This window comes from Adiantum capillus-veneris, chromosome 13, assembly GCF_014529385.1.
Source record: "Adiantum capillus-veneris isolate H3 chromosome 13, ASM1452938v2, whole genome shotgun sequence".
NCBI lineage: Eukaryota > Viridiplantae > Streptophyta > Polypodiopsida > Polypodiales > Pteridaceae > Adiantum > Adiantum capillus-veneris.
This window is the reverse complement of record NC_140943.1, coordinates 44,239,598-44,259,045: the sequence shown is the minus strand read 5'-3', so window position 1 is coordinate 44,259,045 and position 19,448 is coordinate 44,239,598. Positions and strand designations below refer to the sequence as shown.

General features: G+C 46.0%; 2 protein-coding genes across 3 annotated transcripts in view; both read left to right on the top strand.

The window, feature by feature from the left end:
• LOC147443891 (NADH dehydrogenase ubiquinone complex I, assembly factor-like protein (DUF185)) overlaps positions 1 to 19,448 on the top strand; it is a 186,642-nt gene that overhangs the window by 36,774 nt on the left and 130,420 nt on the right. The window lies entirely within an intron of this gene.
• On the top strand, positions 9,172 to 10,683 carry LOC147443892 (uncharacterized). Its single transcript, XM_086526699.1, has 2 exons — positions 9,172 to 9,932; positions 10,044 to 10,683. Exon 2 carries the CDS (start codon positions 10,134 to 10,136, stop codon positions 10,479 to 10,481), a length of 348 nt encoding a protein of 115 aa, XP_086382825.1. The 5' UTR covers positions 9,172 to 9,932; positions 10,044 to 10,133; the 3' UTR covers positions 10,482 to 10,683.

The window sequence follows — 19,448 nt, the reverse complement described above, 5'->3', positions numbered from 1 at the left end:
AAGAACTCACTATGCTCTACACATTACAGTAGAGCGAGTTCACCATATTGTCGTGCTCTTCTTCTCGCACTCTCTCTCGCGTCGCACTTCCGCTCGTACTCCTTCACTAAGCACTCAAAAACAATTGGCGCTCCAAAAATAAATTGCTTTCAAATTGGCGGCCAAAAGATTTACCACGTGAACTGTTCGTATAGCTCTTGCATTTTGTGGATATGGGTAGTCAGCATCGGAAGCGTTGGAAAACGGGGAGCTCACATAGGCATCTTGGGCGGAAGAAGAGGACATATGTTGTATGTTGGTCCCTTGTTCTGGTACATTTTGGGCTTGGCTTTTCACACCCCCCCCCAGCACCAAATACATAAGAGTAAATGTAACGGGAACGGGCACCACCACGTGCTAACAGAAAAGAACAGACTAAACAACTTTAAGCACTTCAAATAACAACTGAATTGAAAGAGATGCACTGTCATGCACGCACTTCACTTGCGCTACGTGAACATGCTTCTGCTATAGTCTAGCATGAGTCTTAGCATAGGACCTAGCTTGGCACCTTTGTGAGACTCTAGCAGGATGTGCATGTCTAGGCCGGTCGTAGTTGCATACCCTCTCTTGCACAAGCATGTAGGCATGTACCGCGTGTGAACCGCCTCTTAGCTTGCATTAATCAATAAGTGACCCTTCAGCTTCCAAATCATGGGGGCTGATTTATACCTGCCCAACCGAGCTTTGTGCACGTATAAATACAGGTCTTTGGGCACCAGTAGAAGGCAGAAGAGGCAGCAGAAGCAGAAGGTCCTGCAGCCTTCAGTGCTTGCAGGGTCAAAACCTTAGCGTTTCCAGCCTGTTCTCATCAGCGTTTTCAGCTTTAGCATCAATGTTTTCAGCTCAGAACAGCCAGCGATTTCAGCCTATGATCGCCATCAGACTTCGGCCCTTAGCCTCGTCATGGTTGCAGATCCTAGCCATCGACATCGCTAGCGTTTCCAGCATTCAGCCATAGCCTCGTCTTCGTCGTTGTCATCATCTTCAACACAGTACCCCTGCATCTAGCACCCCTTGTGTTCTGGCTTGGCTCGTGCCTAGCTCAACATAGGGATCCTCAGTACCATGCAATACCCCTCAATATTCACAGTACCCGTAGTATCCCTCAGTACCCACAATACCCGCAATAACCCGCAGTACCCCTCAATACCTGTGGTACCTGCAATACCCCTCAGTACCGCAGTATCCATCAATACCCACAATACCCATTAGTACCCATTAGTACCATTTAGTACTCGCAGTACCGCAGTACCTTCGGTACTCATTGTACCCCAGTACCCGCAGTACCCTTCAATATGTCAATAGTACCCAACATCAGTAGCATCAGTACCCATCAGCATCAGCATCTCAATATTTAGTCATTGTATCAGCATTGTCGAAGAATAAAAAAAGTAATTGCTCTGGCAACAGAGCAAGGGGGCCCTTGAGGATTGTTGGGACCCCACATGCCATGTCGTCTCTCTTTTCTTCCTCTCTTTGCGTCTCTCTCTTTCATTCAATTCATTTCGGTTCTTTCAAGTGAAGTAAAGTAACCCTTGTGTTTGTGCGGAGTACTAGATCCGAGCAAAATCCTTAAACACTACTGGCTCTGTGCGTGGCTTGGCTTTGCGAACTCAAGGGAAGAACCACCAAGAACCCAAGCAGAACCAGGAACCCAAAGGAACCTTTCTCTGTTTTTTTTCCTGAAAGAATCTTCGAGTCCCAATCCCGGAGTTATTAGCTCTTGTCTTTATCGCTATGTCTTTGAATGAAGATTGACATCCGATATATGACAATCTAGATCTTGAGTACCAGGATCTACTCGCCACCTATGCGGATATTGAAGGAGTTGGAGACAAGATCCCTAACCCTCTTCTGCATTTGCATTCGCATGTAGCGTGCATCCACTTCCGTCGACAAGCAACCCTTGGAAATACCTTCGAGAACCCTTACCTTTCAGCTTCACCCGTAATGTTTTCACAATAGACTATTCGAGTGGTCGTACTTGCTCGCAAGGCAGAGTCAACATCAAGGCTAGTATTCATCGACAATAGTAAGACTGCCTAGCAACTGGTATGGTCGTTGGTTACATCGCAGCAGAACCTACATCCGCACTATCCACAAGTTTGGAGGAGTTTTCATTGGCTTATGCATCCACAAGCATCAAAAGCGTTCAACATCAGAAGTATAGAGAGAGGTGTGGCAGTTGTGCCTCACCTTTAACAGGGGGGGATGTCACGTGCGCACTTCACTTGCGCTGCATGGACATGCTTATGCTATAGTCTAACATGTAGGCCTTTGGGCGCTAGTAGAAGGCAGAAGAGGTAGCAGAAGAAGAAGGTCCTGCAACCTTCAGTGCTCGTAGGGTCAGCACCTCAGCGTTTCCAGCCGTTTCTCATCAGCGTTTTCAGCTTTAGCATTAGTGTTTTCAGCTCAGAACAGCCAGCAAATTCAGCCTATGATCGCCATCAGAATTCAGCCCCTAGCCTCGTCATGGTTGCAGATCCTAGCCATCAACATCGCTAGCTTTTCAGCATTCAGCCATAGTGTCTAGCACCCCTTGTGTTTTGGCTTGGCTCGTGCCTAGCTCAGCATAGGGATCCTCAGTACCCCTCAATATTCACAATACCCGCAGCACCCCACAGTACCCGTAGTACCCCTCAGTACCCATCAATACCTGCAATAACCCAATGCCTTCAGTACTCGCAGTACCCCAGTACTCGCAGTACCCTTTAGTATCTTAGTAGCATCAATACCCATTAGCATCAGCATCTCAACATTTAGTTATTGTATCAGCATTGTGTAGGAATAAAGAAAGTACTTGCTCTGGCAATAGAGCAAGGGGGCCCTTGAGGGTGGTTGGGACCCGACATGTGCTGTGGTCTCTCTTTTCTCTCTCTTTGTTCTCTCTCTCTCTCTCTCTCTCTCTCTCTACGTCTCTCTCTTTCATTCAGTTCAGTTCAATTCTTTTAAGTGAAGTAAAGTAACCCTTGTGTTTGTGCGGAGTACTAGATCCGAGCAAAATTCTTAAACACTTCCGCTGCACCTGACATGCACGACGCGAGACGGGGAGTGGCGGAGTTGCACCCCAAGAGAGCACTGGCCACAAACGCTAGTGCACCTTTTGGTATTTCTTTATATTGCTTGAACTCAGTACAATGCCGATACTCCATCCTCTGCACCTTCACGTGGGAGCGTGCCAGAGAATGAGCCCATGGCACATATTTAAAGGCCCTTGTCTATGATAAGCAATTACATGAAAAGTTTCATACTCAAAAGCATCTGGTCCAAAAGCGTTGAGCTTAAAAAGCTGCCAGCACGTTTTGCAAAATCCATACAACTGCCACATCAGCATACTGCAACGCAAAAATGCGGAATTCCGTACACCTGCCACGTGGCACTTGTCAGTGCAATTTGCAGACTGTCCGTACAGTCATGCCACGTCATCAGCGGGTTGCACACTCTTTTCTTTAATATCCTTTGTGTCACTTGGGCCCCATCGAACGGGGTTCCATAAGTTGGTGGGAACTCTTCTTTAAAAAATAGGCCACTTGGCAAGGCTCTGTAAGTTGGTGAAAACTCCTTCTGTTGTTGCTTCTTCTTTTTCTGCTGCTGCTTTTTAGGGTTTAGGCCCCTCGTCCGAGGATCTGCAGGTTGGCTCCGTTCTTCAGTCTCTTGACATGTCAACAATTTGTGAGAGTAATCACTCTCCCCCGCTTGTGTCACTAACTGATGACGTGTCAACCACTGAAGACCAAGGGGTTAGGACTCCTTCCTAACCTGCAGATCTTGGCCGAGGGGCCTAAAGTTTAAACCCTAGTAGAAGAAGGAGAAGAAGAAAAGAGAAACTTATTGAACATGGCCAAGGGGCCTAAAAGACAAAAGGGATTAGGATGAAAAATCCTAACCCATTTCAACTCATAGATCATTGGCTGAGGGGCCTAAACCCTAAAATAAAGCAAGGTGCTTGCTTATGGACTAGATGCTTTTAGAACTAACGCTTCTCATGTGAGATGCGTTTGGATAGGCCAAGGGCCTTTAAAGTGTGTGGGCTCTCTCTTTGGTATTCTACCGCGTGGAGAAGTGGAGCAGAGTTCCCAAAGCTTGTACTTGGTGGAAGCAATATAAAGAAATACTGAAAGGGGTGCGAGGTTTGGGGCCAGTGCCTTCTGGCAATGGAACTCTGCCACTCTGTATCTCTTACATGGATTTTCTCTCTTTCAGTTTAGTTGTTTTAAAGTGCTAAAAGTCTGCTCTTTCCAATTGGCATATGGTGCCATCCTGTTATAGCTTGCCTCTCACATAGAGTGTGAGGCAACCAAGCAATGTGCTTAGGTAGGAGATAAGAGGATCATGGTCACATGTGAAACAATGATTATACAGCATGGGTTAGATATTGAAAGCTTACCACCATTAGAGGCCCGCATATCCACCTCTCACCTAGTGAGAGGAACATGAGTATTGAGAGGGACCTCCGGCAACTCTACACACGAGAGACATGGATATCTTGTAGCAGTCCCTACCACTGTGCGGATGCTATAGAAAGAGAGTATTGCATGAGAATCTTGCAAGCTCCTAGAGCTTGGAGGTCATCATAGACTTTGCGGTACTTACTAGATATGAAGCGTCATAGAGAGATCTCCCTACATGCCCATACTACGTAGGGGGTAGGACAACATTTATGGATTGTTAGATTCTTCATCTCCAAATGCTTCGCACCCTGCCTACAGGCTTCACACACATCACGTGCATTGGCCCTTGGTTGTGGGTTGGCCACCCGTACACCTGCTGGACAGGGATCTTCAGGCACATTTAGGGTTTTGCTCAGCAGTTTGCCCGGCCGGACCTATTCTGGTCCTTTTCCATTTTTTCCTCATTTATGGGTTTTTTGTGCATGGTCGTTGGGGCTTCCGGTCTACCCTACCTGCGCCCTATTCTCCTATATATAGGAGGGGGGGGATGCACTCTCCCATTCATATCTTGTCTTGTACACAACAGTTTTGCTATCTGGAGTTATTGGGGCCTAGCCCTTTCTTTGTCTCTTGTGTGTCCATCTCTCTCTCTCTCTCTCTCTCTCTCTCTCTCTCTCTCTCTCTCTCTCTCTCTCTCTCTCTCTCTCACCTTCCACTGCTCACTCTGACATGGTATCAGAGCTCTAGGCTTGGATCTGCCATCGCCATCCCTTGGGAGGACATTGCGGAGATTTCCATCGCGAAGGACATTTTCTCCATCAGCGTTTTTTCCTGGCAGCATCGTTTTTTGCTTCAGCCCTAGCGTTTTGTGGATTTGTATCTTCTTCTGCACCCTTTGCTAACGCCCCTCCCTCCCTTTGTCTGATCGCCACCTGCTGCCCCTCCCTTGCATATGGGTTTTTCAGCTTGCTCTAGCGTTTTTGTTGCAGGAGGACAACCATCTGCCATTAGCGTTTTTCAGCCAGCTTCACCTAGCCTTCTGCAGGAGGACAGCAGCTTTGACCAGCGTTTTTCAGCCACACTTCAGCGTTTTCTTCTTGCCGATCTTGGACAGCCAGAGCCCCGCTCCTTGCCCCTTGGTCTTCTTGCTTGGAAGCTGAACAGTTGTGCTATTGCCGGCGATTTCTCGATCAATTACCTGCTGATTTTCAGCCTGTTTTGGTGCATTTACAGCCCTCACCTACCAACCTCGGCATCGGGTGTTCATCACCTGGCGTTTGAGCTCAAACCCCTGCGTTCTTGTGGTGTTTCGAGCTCCCTTTTGCTGCGATTTCAGGTTTGGACAGCACCTTGACTTTGCTTCATCGGCATCCCTTCGGGTTTCCCTTGCCTCTCTCGTCACGTACCCTCTACTTCTCGCTCCTATGGCGTTCTATCCGGCGTGGTTTTCCGATCCTATCCTCACCTTTGTTTCTGATTCTACACACGGGACTTCTCTGCTAATTTTTTGTCTGTATCTATGGCGACACTCCTAGCCATTCTCATCTTTCCTCCTGGCGAAAAGCTTGACGGCTCCAACTTTGTCGTCCGGAAGATGAAGATCATGGTGATGCTTATGCAGTTTGACCTTTGGGACTGGCTTACAGATCCTACCAATGCCGTGTGTCCTGCCCTTGCTCCTGCATCTGGTGCTCCTACATCAACATCATCAGCTACCACTTCTTTTGTAGTTACACGTGCTAGCTCCTCATCTACTTCTTCTCATGGTACTGCTTCTGGCGGATCAGGTACTGTGGTTACTCTATCTTACTCATCAACTGTGCGGACATCGTGTTGACGTCTTTACGCTCACACTACTGCACATGAGGTATGGGGTTTCCTTTGCAACATGTACGAGGCGAAGACACCCGGAAGGATCCTCGCTTTGGAAAAGACTTTGATGGACTTACAGGTCTTGTCATTTTCGACTATCCAGGACTTCATATCCCGCATGCTTCTGCTTCGTGATCTAGTGGACACCAGATCTCTTCCGAGGGCATGGCAACTCGGTTGCTGCTCAAGCTTCCCGACTCTTATGATTCCTTTTTCCAGTCACTTACTACCTCCACGCGCCCTACTCCTATCACTTGGGAGGAGCTCTTACCCGCTGTGCGGCAGATAGCTTCACGCATTCAGGACAGAGCCACCTCAGACGCCTCTGCGGGTTCTACTGCATTGGTTTCTACATCCACTAGGGGTGGTAGTGCTCTCAGATAGTCTGGACCTGGTTGTACACCTTCTCGCCCTGACATTACTTGTACCTATTGTGGAAAGAAAGGTCATTATGCAGCAAAGTGTTATAAACGACGGCGGGACCGCAAGAAGGATTCAGATCCTGAGGATGGGGCGGCTTCTCGACAGACGTTTGCCACCGCCTTCTCTAGTCCTTTACAGGCTGATGGCTTCACCCTCTAGTTTCATCCACCTCCTTCTTCCCTCTTACGATCGAGATCACTTTTTGGCTTGGAGTTTACCGGTTTACCACCTTGGCCTTCTATCCTTTTGTGTTAGAGTGATCTGCTTCAGGGGGGTTCTCTCTCTTCCGTCTATCTCTCTTCTGCCGACCTCCACCGATGAGATCCCTGCTTGTCTTCCATCTTTCCGTCGTATATATAATTTTCAGCGACTTGTTCTGTTGTTAGCCTCTCCATCACAAGGTTGTACCAGTCCGTATGTACAGATCCTTACCGTATAGTACGGCTGTACTGATTGTCCAATACGCGAACTGATTGTATTGTACGACATTTTTTTTTTTTTGAGTCAATTGGGCGTTCGGATGCGAGCAATAAGCATAGCGATTTTAATTTTGCACTTAGGGCAGTGAAACTTTCTGTACGTACGTAAATTTGGGGGCGCCTACTCTGCTCGTGGCAGTTTTGGGAAATCTCTGCAACGCAACAGCACTTAGTTTGTGTGCAGGTTCACAATAAGGTAACTGAGCATCTTCTCTCTCTCTCTCTCTCTCTCTCTCTCTCTCTCTCTTCTTGTGCCACACACATAGTGTGAGCACTCAGCAAAACTGAAGTCTTATATTAGCTCTCTGTTTTCCTCCAAGCAGGAGCCATCATGCTGAAACCAACTAATTCCCTATGGAAGGAGCACACTAATGTCATCGAAATTGTCAACACTCGTGGGCAAGCTGGAACAGGTTGTCGCAAGTAGTCATGCAAATACTGTGGTCACACATTGTTGAGTACAATTACTCAAGTTGTGATGCATCTGACAGGCATCAATTGCACAGATAATTATGGCAAATGCAATAAGGTACCTGTGGCTGTGCGGGAAGCACTGATTACTGAGAAATTCCCTATATTTGTGGCGATAGAGAAAGGAAAAAAAGAACAACAAACAGAAGACGCTTTGCAAGATGCTCTTCTAGGACAGCTTGGTGATTCTTTTACACAGGTAGAGGAGGTCTCAGGGTCTCAGAAATCTGCTAGCAGAAAGAGGGCTCGTGTCATGTAGGAGGAGGAGGAGGAGGAGGAGGGTGGTGATGTGCATGTGCCTAGGCAGACCACCTTGCCTTCACGTGTGCATTCTCTATCTTGGGTGAGAGAGCGTCAGAAAGTGGCTGAGATGGAGATTGCTCGCACTCTCATTGAGTGCAACATGAGTTTCAATGTCTTGAGGACTGACCAGTGGAAGAGGATGGTTAGGGCCATTGCCCAGGTAGGTGGAGGTGCTACTGATTCATGGAGTGGGCTCGGTTACAAAAAGATGTGCACCACAACACTGGACGAGCAGAAGGCCTTGATAGATAAGGCGTTGGTCCTTGTGAAGGTAGGATGGCAACAGTTTGGATGCACCATCATCTTTGATGAATGGAGTGACATACGCAGGCGGCACATCATTAACATACTTGTCTCCTCTTGCCTTGGTACATATTTCTTGCGTGCTGTAGATGCAGGGAAGGCAAGAGAGAAGATCACAGGCGAGTTCATCTTTGAGCATATTCGAGGGCCATCAATGACGTTGGTAAAGAGAATGTGGTTCAAGTTGTCACAGATAATGCAACCAACTGCAAAGCTATGGGAGAAATGGTAAAGGCAGCGTTTCCTCACATTTTTTGGACTCCATGTGCAGCCCATTGCTTAGATTTGCTGATGGAGGACATCGGCAAACTGCCTTGGGTGCAGCCCACAATTTTAGAGGCTAATAGGATGACCACATTCTTTCGAAAGAAGCATCAGGCTTTAGCCATCTTTCATAGCCACAATGCCCTTGATACGGTGCGGCCTTCCAAGACCAGGTTTGCATATATGTATTTGGTGTTGCAGAGACTCTGCAAGATGAGGGATCCACTGTTGCAGACAGTTGTGGACCCAAAGTGGAGAGACATGGCTCGTTCAGAGAGTGAGGACACCACAGAGTGAGGACACCAAAGCCATTCAGGGGCGTGTCTTGCGTGACTCTTTTTGGACAGAGGTGCAGACTCTGATAGTTGCATTGCAGCCAATGTATGTGTTGCTACGAGTCACTGACATGGAGGGCTCCACGTTGGGCCTTGTTTACCATCTCTTCATACAGATGAAGAGCCATATCACGGCGGTATGCGAAGGCTTGACCCAACAACGATGACTGTTAGATGGTAAACTTCTTACAACTTTAAACTTTATGCTATTAAATATTTATCTACTGGTACTATTGATGTGTGGTACATGGCACATGCTATGGCGTACCATGTGGCATGTGCCATGGAGTCTAACCTTCGGCATTGCTGATTTTTTGCAGCCGAGATGATACCTTGGCTCTTGTAGAGAGTAGACAAAATTTTATGAGCCATCCTATTCATGGGATGGATGCTTTACTCCATCCTTTCTACAAGACCCCAAGGTCGTTTCAAGAGAGTGATCTCTTGACACTGTCTTGGCTCTTGTAGAGAGCAGGTGAAATTTTATGAGCCGTCCTATTCATGGGATGGCTGCTTTACTCCATCCTTTCTACAAGACCCCAAGGTCGTTTCAAGAGAGTGATCTCTTGACACTCAAGGACAAGTACATCAATCGTTTGTTCGATGGGCAAGAGCAACTTGAAATAGATGCAGAGATGTGCAGGTACATGAATAACTTGGGGCCATCGTTTTCGTGTGCGGTGGCATTGCGTTCAGAGGCAACCACTTTTGCTCTCACTTGGTGGCAGAGTTAAGGTCGCCAAAGTCTTCCACGCTTGACTACTTTGGCTCCACGTGTGCTCTCACAGGTATCTATTAATACTAAATAGCTAACGAAGCTTCTCTCTCTCTCTCTCTCTCTCTCTCTATGGTAATTATTAAACCAACGACATTGGACACTCGCGAATGTAGGATTGCTCAGCAGGTGCTTGTGAGCGCAACTGGAGTGCTTACTCTTTGATCCATACAAAGATCTCGAATCGCCTTAGCACATCTCAGTTGGAGAAGTTAGTGTATTGCAGGGCCAACATAAGGCTCGTGCGCGCTTACCACGGAGGACACCCAAGCAGGTATGGAGTAGAAGCTATTTACATCTTTCACACTTCATAGTCTATATTTAAAAATATTATACATGATTCTTAAATTCTAATTTACAACATTGTTAACATGATGTACAACAGGTTGATCCCTCACATATAAAGTTGGTATACGATTCTGATGTGGAGAAGGTGGACCGGCATATCAGGGATGAGCAGGAGGAGATTGTACGTATGCTTCACAGAGAGCTGAAGGATGTGGATCAGCGTGTGACGAGGTCTCGTGCACGAGCTTATAGCATTCCATTACGTCTACAAGCTGCAGGTGGGGAGAGTGCGCGACGGAAGAGCATTCGCAAAGGGAAGCTACCCATTCGTACTCCTCGGCAACGTGCGAATGAGGCATTTCGTCTCATTCACACTGAGGAGGGGGAGGATGATATTGATTCAAATGCTGTAGTCGAGGCTACATGTGCTATGGTAATAGAGCCAGAGTTTGATGACGAGGGCAATGTCGTGGCAGATAGAGACATGCTCTTTTCAGCGTCATCATCTTTCTTTTCTGATGATGAGTTCAACTAGGCACTAGACACTAGCGACTAGTCCAAACATTTTCACATATTTCAACAGGGTGTTTTTCTTTATGTATGCTCTATTAGGAGCTATTTTGGCTTGACATTTGTCACTATTGTGGGCCGCTCCTTATTAGCAGTTGTGGGCTACTTGAACCAATGTTATGTTTACACTTCTGACTCTATTTTATGGAGTATATACGCTTTCATTGTTTAAGTGTCACCAGGTACTTTCATTGTTCAATGCTTGAAGGTTTTTCATTGTTCTTTTGGAGGAGATACACATGTTTAATGTATGTTATACACGATCGTTACTTGATATTTGGTTAGTGAACCTCCAGTTGATAATGATAAATGTGTGTAGTAATAATTGATGTGTCCCCAAGTAGTTTGCATGATATACATTTTCTAAATCTCTAATGAGGAATGGAAATTTGTTAAATGTTCTCTCATTTACTTGTTTTTTACAAAGGTACGTATTTTTACGTACATAAAAGATTTATCCATACGGAACGACGTACAATACATTGGTACTGGACGGTTTGTCGTTTTTTATTTGGCTTGCGCTTCTTCTTTTCACACTCTAAATTTGCCAGGTGTGTTGCATCTTCTTCCTCAGCAACTCCGCATCTGTCCTTGAGGGGGGGTGTTAGATTCTTCATCTCCAGATGCTTCGCGCCTTGCCTACAGGCTTCTCACACATCACGTGCACTGGCCCTTGGTTGTGGGTTGGCCACCCGTACACCTGCTGGTCAGGGATCTTTAGGCACATTTAGGGTTTTGCTCAGCACTTTTGCCCGGCTAGACCTATTCTGGTCCTTTTCGATTTTTTTCTCATTTATGGGTTTTTTGTGCATTGTAGTTGGGGCTTCTGGTCTGCCCTACCTACTCCCTGTTCTCCTATATATAGGAGGGGGGGGGGGGATGCACTCTCCCATTCATATCTTGTCTTGTACACAACAGTTTTGCCATCTGGAGTTATCAAGGCTTGCCAGCCTTTTTCATAGCCTTTTTCATCTGTCTCTTGTGTGTCCATCGCCTCTCTCTCTCTCTCTCTCTCTCTCTCTCTCTCTCTCTCTCTCTCTCTCCACCTTCCGCTGCTCACTCTGACATGGATTACCGACGATTTCTACACCTGCACCCACATAACTAGGGTCACTATCACTAGGTGTACTTTTCTTGTTGCCTTCTTTAAATATGTACTACATATTTTTATTTTATATTTTCTTGTTTTTCTTGGAACCCTTGAAAAGGTGCAAGTGGAGATTGCATGGCCAATGTGGAACGGGTGCGGTCGAACAGGTTTCTCACATTGGGAATCTAGGTCGGTCAGTCTAGGACTGGTCGAGCTAGTTAGCACTGAATTCGGGCCATGGAAAGTCACAACTTTATAAGTTGGTGGGAACTAGGAATAGAAACTAAAGGGGCAAACTGGACACATGGCATTAGGAGAACAACGTGCAGGTCAACACACACTCCAGCTCTCATCCCAAGGGGGGGCGCCCAAAAATGAGAGTGGAGGCTGATTTTTGAAGCATTGTGCATTTACAGTGTCACGTGACACATCCCAACCCTATGTGTCCATGGACAAGCTACACCACAGCAGGGTTCAGTCAGTCCAATCAAGTCTAGATTAGCAGTGATCTGGCACTTTTGTGAGTCTATTCGTAGACCGTGCATGCCCAGTCACTTAGCATAGATGCATATCCTCCGGTTGCACACAGCACGATCATCAGTATTCCCTTCAGAATCCATCAGATTCAGTCGGGGGAATTTTCTAGTGCATTTAGCCTATTTTCCTATTTTTGGTTATTTTCACTTATTATTTTTAAGTGACTTTCCAACAAAAGTAGGTAGGGCAATTTTGCTGAGTTAATATATAAGCAAACCCAAGTTAGCACTTTCTGGCAGAAGAGGTAGTAGGAGCTTCCTGCTCAACAGGCAACTTCTTAGCAGTACCCCCAACACCCCCAGCGTTTTGGATCTCCATCCTCGCCGGGCAAGTTCCCATCCTCAGCGTTTTCTCAGCATCAGCCATCGCTATCAAGTCCAACCCTTTCTAGCGTTTGTTCCCCCTTCAGGCAGCCCCCAAAGCCAAGCGTTTTTGGGATTGCAAAGCATCAGCAGAATCAGTGTTTTGACATCAGCAATTTCAGCCAAGCTAGCGTTTTTGCTGGCGTTTTTGCATTGCTTCAGCGTATTGACTTTCAGCCCCAACCTGCCGCAGATACACAGCATTTTCAGCCTTTAGCAAGGTAGCAGATACATCCCAGATTGGTTGCAGAAGTTCCCCCATCTTTAGCCCAAGAAAACACAGCCAAAACAGTCATTTTCAGCCACCGAAACAGTCCCGAAATTCAGCGATTAGAACATCTCAGATTTCAGCCATCAAGTCGTCGTCGTCATCGGCATAGTCCCATTGCATCAATCTATTGCATACGCATTGTACACCTTTGTGCAATCAAAGTAGACCACTCTCGCCGACGAGAGTGGGGCCTTCGGAGGAGGGTTTTACAAACCTCTCGGTGTCGTATCTCTTCTCTCTCCTTCTCTCAGTCTCATTCACGCACAATATCCACTCACTTTGTTCGTGACCACAGCACTCTACAAGACGGAAAGCTCTCTCTTTCCCTAAGGACTAAAAGGAACCTTGAGCAATAAAGATCACTAATCTTGAGAAAATACAACATTCATTCCGTTGCACCTAACATAGAGTGCGTGTGTGTGAGTAGTGGGTGCAGGTTCACAGCTTTAATGGAAAACCTGCCTTGTCCTTCGTCTCATGTAGCGCGATGATTTGCTCTCGCGCATCTCTCTCCCCCCTTTGCACATATCGTAATGCCCCACTAGTTGGGCTACTCAGATGATCATGTATAGTTCTGAGGGTTTTATGCGCGTTTGTCAAGGCGAGAGCCTTCTAAACAGGTACCGGATTAGATATTTGCTAATCCCCGATAGGTACGCACAAGTCCATCGCGAAGAATTGCGAAAACGGAGAGTTTTCTCGCGTGAAAACTTGTCCGATTCAAAGGGGAACTGTCCCATTCTGTACAGGAGCCCTTGGGACACATGTAGATGTGTACGCTCTGCTAAAAATGATCCGAAACAGAGAATTACAGCCTGCTGCGTTTCTTTTGCAGGTTCAGAGTTTTGCACCTAAACTTCAAATTAGCCCTAGGGGAACCTCGGAAAAGCCTTGGGATGCGTGTACAGGGCTTTGGGCACCTGGCAGTGACAAAACAGGGAATTACAGCGCGCTGAAATTCTGTTATAGCTCATCAGAAAGCTTCTAAATTGCGAGGGAATCTGTCCTTGACATGCGCATTTGACCTACAGGGGTTTTGGTGTCGTTATGCTACCGAAATTGGGTCAAAAACCTACAATTTCAGCCCTCGCAAAGTTTGGACAGCTTTGTGAGACTTTGATCTACATGTCCGGATGGTGTGTTCTTGTTAGGTGGATCGGAATGAATGTTGTAATTTCTCAAGATTAGTGATCTTTATTGCTCAAGGTTCCTTTTAGTTCTTAGGGAAAGAGAGAGCTTTCCGTCTTATGGAGAGTGCTATGATCACGAACAAAGTGAGTGGATATTGTGCGTGCAAGTGAATGAGACTGAGAGAAGGAGAGAGAAGAGATACGACACTCGAGAGGTTGTAAAACCCTCCTCCGAAGGTCCCACTCTCGTCGGCGAGAGTGGTCTACTTTGATTGCACAAAGGTGTACAATGCGAATGCAATGGACTGATGCAATGGGACTATGCCGATGATGATGATGACGACGGCGACTTAGGCTGAAATCTATGATCTTCTTGGTGGCTGAAAATGACTGTTTCGGGCTGGTTTCATGGCTGAAAATTACTGTCTTTGTCGGGCCGAGATGAGGATCAAAAACGCTGATGTAATCTGCTCTTTGGCTGCGTTTTTGGAGAGAAGTTCTTGGCTGAAAAACGCTGTGACAGCAGATATCTTCTTGCTGAAAACACTCCACAGAATGTTGAGGTTTTGCTGTGAATGCCTAGCGTTAGTGGAAGCTGAAAAACGCTGATGGAGGTCATGTAAAAACGCTAGGTTCAAAGCTTTGATGGCGATGTCTGCTAGGGAGGGAAAACGCCAGGCAAGGTTGGTTGTTGGCGATGCTGGATCTAGGGATTGTGGGAGAAAACGCCAGGCATGGGAGGTGGATGGCGAGGGATCTTGATGCTGAGGGGGGTACTGCTGAGAAGTTGCCTGTTGAGCGGGAAGCTCCTGCTGCCTCTTCTGCCAGATAGTGCTAACTTGGGTTTGCTTATATATTAACTTAGCAAAATTGCCCTACCTACTTTTGTTGGAAAGTCACTTAAAAATAATAAGTGAAAATAACCAAAAATAGGAAAATAGGCTAAATGCACTAGAAAATTCCCCTAACTGATGCTAATGGATTCTGATGGGAATTCCGATGATCATGCTGTGTGCAACCGGAGGATATGCATCTATGCTAAGTGACTGGGCATGCACGGTCTACGAATAGACTCACAAAAGTGCCAGATCACTGCTAATCTACACTTGATTGGACTGACTGAACCCTGCTGTGGTGTAGCTTGTCCACGGACACATAGGGTTGGGATGTGTCACGTGACAGTTCTTAATTGAATAAAGAAATACAGAAAGGGGCGCCAGTCTTTGGGGCCTACATGGTGTCAGTCTTCGTGTGCGCAGTGACATTCTAGTCGCTGGACGCCTCTATACTCTCTTTTCTTCTTTATGCTCTATGTAAAGTTAATAGGTAATTGAATTAGTACCGCCCTCTACTGTGTACTGTGTACAGGCGGGTTATATGGTTCCATCGACAGGATAGTCCACTTTTCTTCAAAAAGTGTAGCATGGATTGTTGTGGGTGAAAGCAACACAGAGCTTGTCGCTATGGCAAGGAAGAGAGACCAAAGTACTTGAAGGGGGATCTTCCTCACGTGGCACAAAGAAAGTTCCTTCAACTCTTCAAGAAGAGGAACTACGTAGCTGCATGAAAATGTTTTAGCAGTTGGCTAACAACGCAAGGATGCAGGAGTTCTTATAGGCTCCTAACAAGAATTTCACGCTTTGACACAGAGTTTTCAGGCTTCGACACAAGGCATGACTGAGCCAGGAGATTTCCAATGCGCAGAGGTCTCGTGATACTCAAGGGAAAGCCCATGTGATCGAGCAACTAGTGGTGTCCGTTGATCCCAAGGAATTTGTTTTACTTGGACAGGAACTATTTGTGAAAGGTCAAGGGAGTAATGAGCAAGCTATGCGCCAAACCCTTCCGTTACTTACTTCATATCTTGGTTATTTTGGAGGTGGTTCAGCGTTTCAAGCTATGGCTAGACCTTCCATGGGTTATATGCTAGGGAATGTGTTTGGGACAATGCAAACAGGCATGGTTAACCCTATGTATGGGAACATGGGTGTCCAACCAGGTTTTCATGGTGCCTATGATCAATTTAGAGTGCGTGGAACACAGTTTGATATGGCTGGTTTTTCGCAGCCATATGTCCAAAATAGGTGATGCGAGTGCTGGATATGACAGGTAAAATAGGTGATGCGAGTGCTGGAATGGTCAATTTGGAGCACCACTTTTACGGGCACCTGTTTATCACAATTTGACTCCTTTTTGTCAGTCTAAAGATTACAAGGAAGGTGGGCAGGCAGTGAAGTTTGAAACTTTGAGGGGAACTGAGGAGCAATTGAAGGCTTTGACCTTCATACAACAGTTTGATGCAGCTTATGTTGGAGGAAACTTCACAAAGTCTTCGAAGATACGCAAGGCTGCCACTTTCTTGAAAGGGAATGCGCTTCAATGGTGGATCACATTGTTGAATCAGGGTCAAGCCCCTGCAACGTAGGTCTAGTTCAAACATCTTTTTGCACTTGCATGGCTTACAAACACTTTTGAAGTGGATGTGATGACAAAATGGCACGAGTAGAATGCTAAACAGTGTGCGAATCTTGAAGAGTACAATAAATAGTTCTGGGCCAAACTGTTGCCAGTAACCTCCTATAGGTTTGTGCCATTGTCAGAACAGATTGAGAAATATTGTTGTGGATTGCCCAAGAAAATCAGGGACTATTGCACGAAGACTACTGTCATGAATATGATACAATTGATGGAGAATGCGAGAGTGGCCAACAATTTGTCGAAGGGAGATGCTGATGGATTTAATAGCAACAAGAGAGGGTCCCACGGCAAACAATTTTCAGCCAAGGGCAATGCTGCAGCAAAGCCTTCAGTGCCGTCCACAAGGAAACCCTCCAGTAATGAAACTGACACGTCCAAGAAGCAGTCTAATCTTCTTTTGGGCGAGGACAAGGACAGAAAAGGCATTTTTTTGGCAAATCTTTTGAAGAAAGGAAAGCTCTAAGAGAGGCCAATAAATGCTACATTTTTGAAGAGGAGGGACATTTTGCGAATGAATGCCCACAAAAGAAGTCACAGGACAAGGATAACAAGTCAGAGCATAAAGGAAAGATGCCAAAGCCCAGCGCAAGACTTGTCCCAGATTCGGTTGGTGACCAGCCAAACATAGATGCCGCGGAATTGTGCAGAGCTTGGGGCAAAGTTAGAGACCAAACAATATTGGTTTTCTTTGATCGAGGAGACCGTGAAAATTTCATATCACTACAATTGGCATCAAAGTTGGGCATTTGTGCAGAGGAGATGGGCATGACAAATGAAGCAGGTTTGGCATACCCAGGTCATTCAGAGCTTGTCACTCCCATTTTGGGGAAACTTTGTTTGCACATTCAGAGTTATGTGGATGCGGAAGAATTCCATATTATGCCACTTGAGGGCTGTGATGTGTTATTGGGTATCCCATGGTGTTACAGGTTGCATGCTATGGTGGATACTTACAACAAAAAGATTACTTTTGTACAAAGAGGAAAGACTCATGTCCTTGATGTAAAGCTTAAAGGCGAGTCTGTTCCAGTTGTTTCTGCTTTTGCTATTTCATTTGTAATAAAGAATCATCTTTCTACGTACTTGATCTTTGCAAAAGAAGTACCTGAAGTTGTATCTAATTTGTCTACCTTAGATAAAGATAGGTCAACTTTTTTGAGTGGTTTTAGTGATTGTTTTTTGGACTCTTTGCTAAGGGAGTTACCTCTTGAGAGACCTGAGGATCATACCATAGATCTTGTGCCAGGTTCTAGTCCACCCAATAGACCACCTACAGGGTTTAGTGCAGCCCAACAGAAAGAGATTATGAGTCAAGTCAACGAGCTTTTAGAGAAAGGGACGATTCAACCAAGTTCATCCCCTTTTTGTTCGCCTGCACTCCTAGTGTAGAAGAAGGATGATTCATGGCGCATGTGCATTGACTATCGTGCTTTGAAAAAGAATACCATCAAGAACAGGTTCCCTATACCTAGGATAGATGACATTCTTGATTGGCTTGAGGGAGCGTCACTGGTTTACAAGGATAGTGTCACAAACTGATGATGTGGCAGCCCTTGTGTACGGAGAGAGCAGTACGGACAGGGTGATGTGGCAGAGTGCCACATGGCAGACAGTACGGATTTTCGGGTTTTGCAGTGACAGTGCTCATGTGGCAAAGTGTATGGACTTCCGCGTTTTACGTTGGCTGCTGACGTGGCTTGGTTGCCCGTATTTTCGCAATTAGCACTGTTGCTTTTTGTTGGCAGTTTTTAGCCAAGTTGTTTTTGGAAAGCATTCCTTTTGAGTTCAAATGCTTTTGGGGCTCTGCCTTTAACAACCCCTGTAATCTTTATAAGTGACCCAAGGGGGGCTCACTTCTCAGAGCATTTGGACGTAGAGTCTGAGAGCGAGCACCCGTGGGAAGTTGTACTTTGCTCATTGATTAATATAAAAGGAATACCGAATGGGGCGCCAGTCTTTGGGGCCAATCTCTCTTGGCATGGAACTACGCCGGGTTGTGTCGACTCTCGTGATTAGTGAATTGTTTTAAGGAATCTTTGCTGTGTCGCGACATAATCTAGACTTGGGGTGTCCATGCTTGTTACAGTGGTATCAAAGCACGATTGATTTCTCTTCTACCGGGAAATCCGATTCTTTTTCTCGCGACACCTATGGAATTAATCGAGCTCTTCTGCAACCGCTGAGGCAGGAGGAGGCAATACGGCAAATTCAAGCGAATTAGTAGAAGATGAGTACAAGCCACCTCGGCCTACATAGTATGAACTCATGGAGATGCAACGTCGACAGCAAGTTGACGAGTGCACAAAGCAGATGCTGCAGTTTACCAAAGATCCCCAATTTGCAAAATTTTTGACCCAGTAGTCGATGGCAGAAGTGCATACCCAGTGGTAGAAAGCCACCGAATTACCAATCAAGCCGGCAATCAAGAAGCCTCCTTCTTCGAGGATATTCACTGAACAAGAACTCCATGATGTGGTCCAGACTTATATCAGTCAGCTTCTGGACACGAAGAAGCCATCGAAGAAGCGCAAGAAGGGGACTGACTACCCCGGCTACTTGGGCCGTCAATCTTCCTTTGCATCTGCAAGAAAGCAGAAGAAGCGTGTGCGCTTTGAAGGACTACCCAATTCTTCTTCTTCTTCTTGTGACAGTTCTTCTAGCTCTTCCTCTTCCGACTCCAGTGAGGAGGACCGAAAGGGTAAAAAGCGAAGCAAAAAGCAAAGCTTTGGAAAGAACAAGAAAAAGGCAAAGAAGGTCAGATTCTGACCAAATTTTGATAGTTCTACGGAGGAGTCATCCTTCTGACAGTTCGGACTCCGACTATCACATGTTTTATGCAAAGAAGAAGCACTTTTACAGAGCCAACCAATAAGATTTCCTTGAAGATAACAGCAAGAAGACAAAAGAATTTAAAGAGGGTGGATAATCAATAAAATTTGAGTCCTTTTCTGGATTTCGAGATGCTACAAGGACTTTGGCCTTCATTCAGCAATTTGACATAGCCTTCTCTGGAGGGCATTACTGAGAGGAGTTCCAATGTCCGAGCGAATCTTTCCGAGCAATC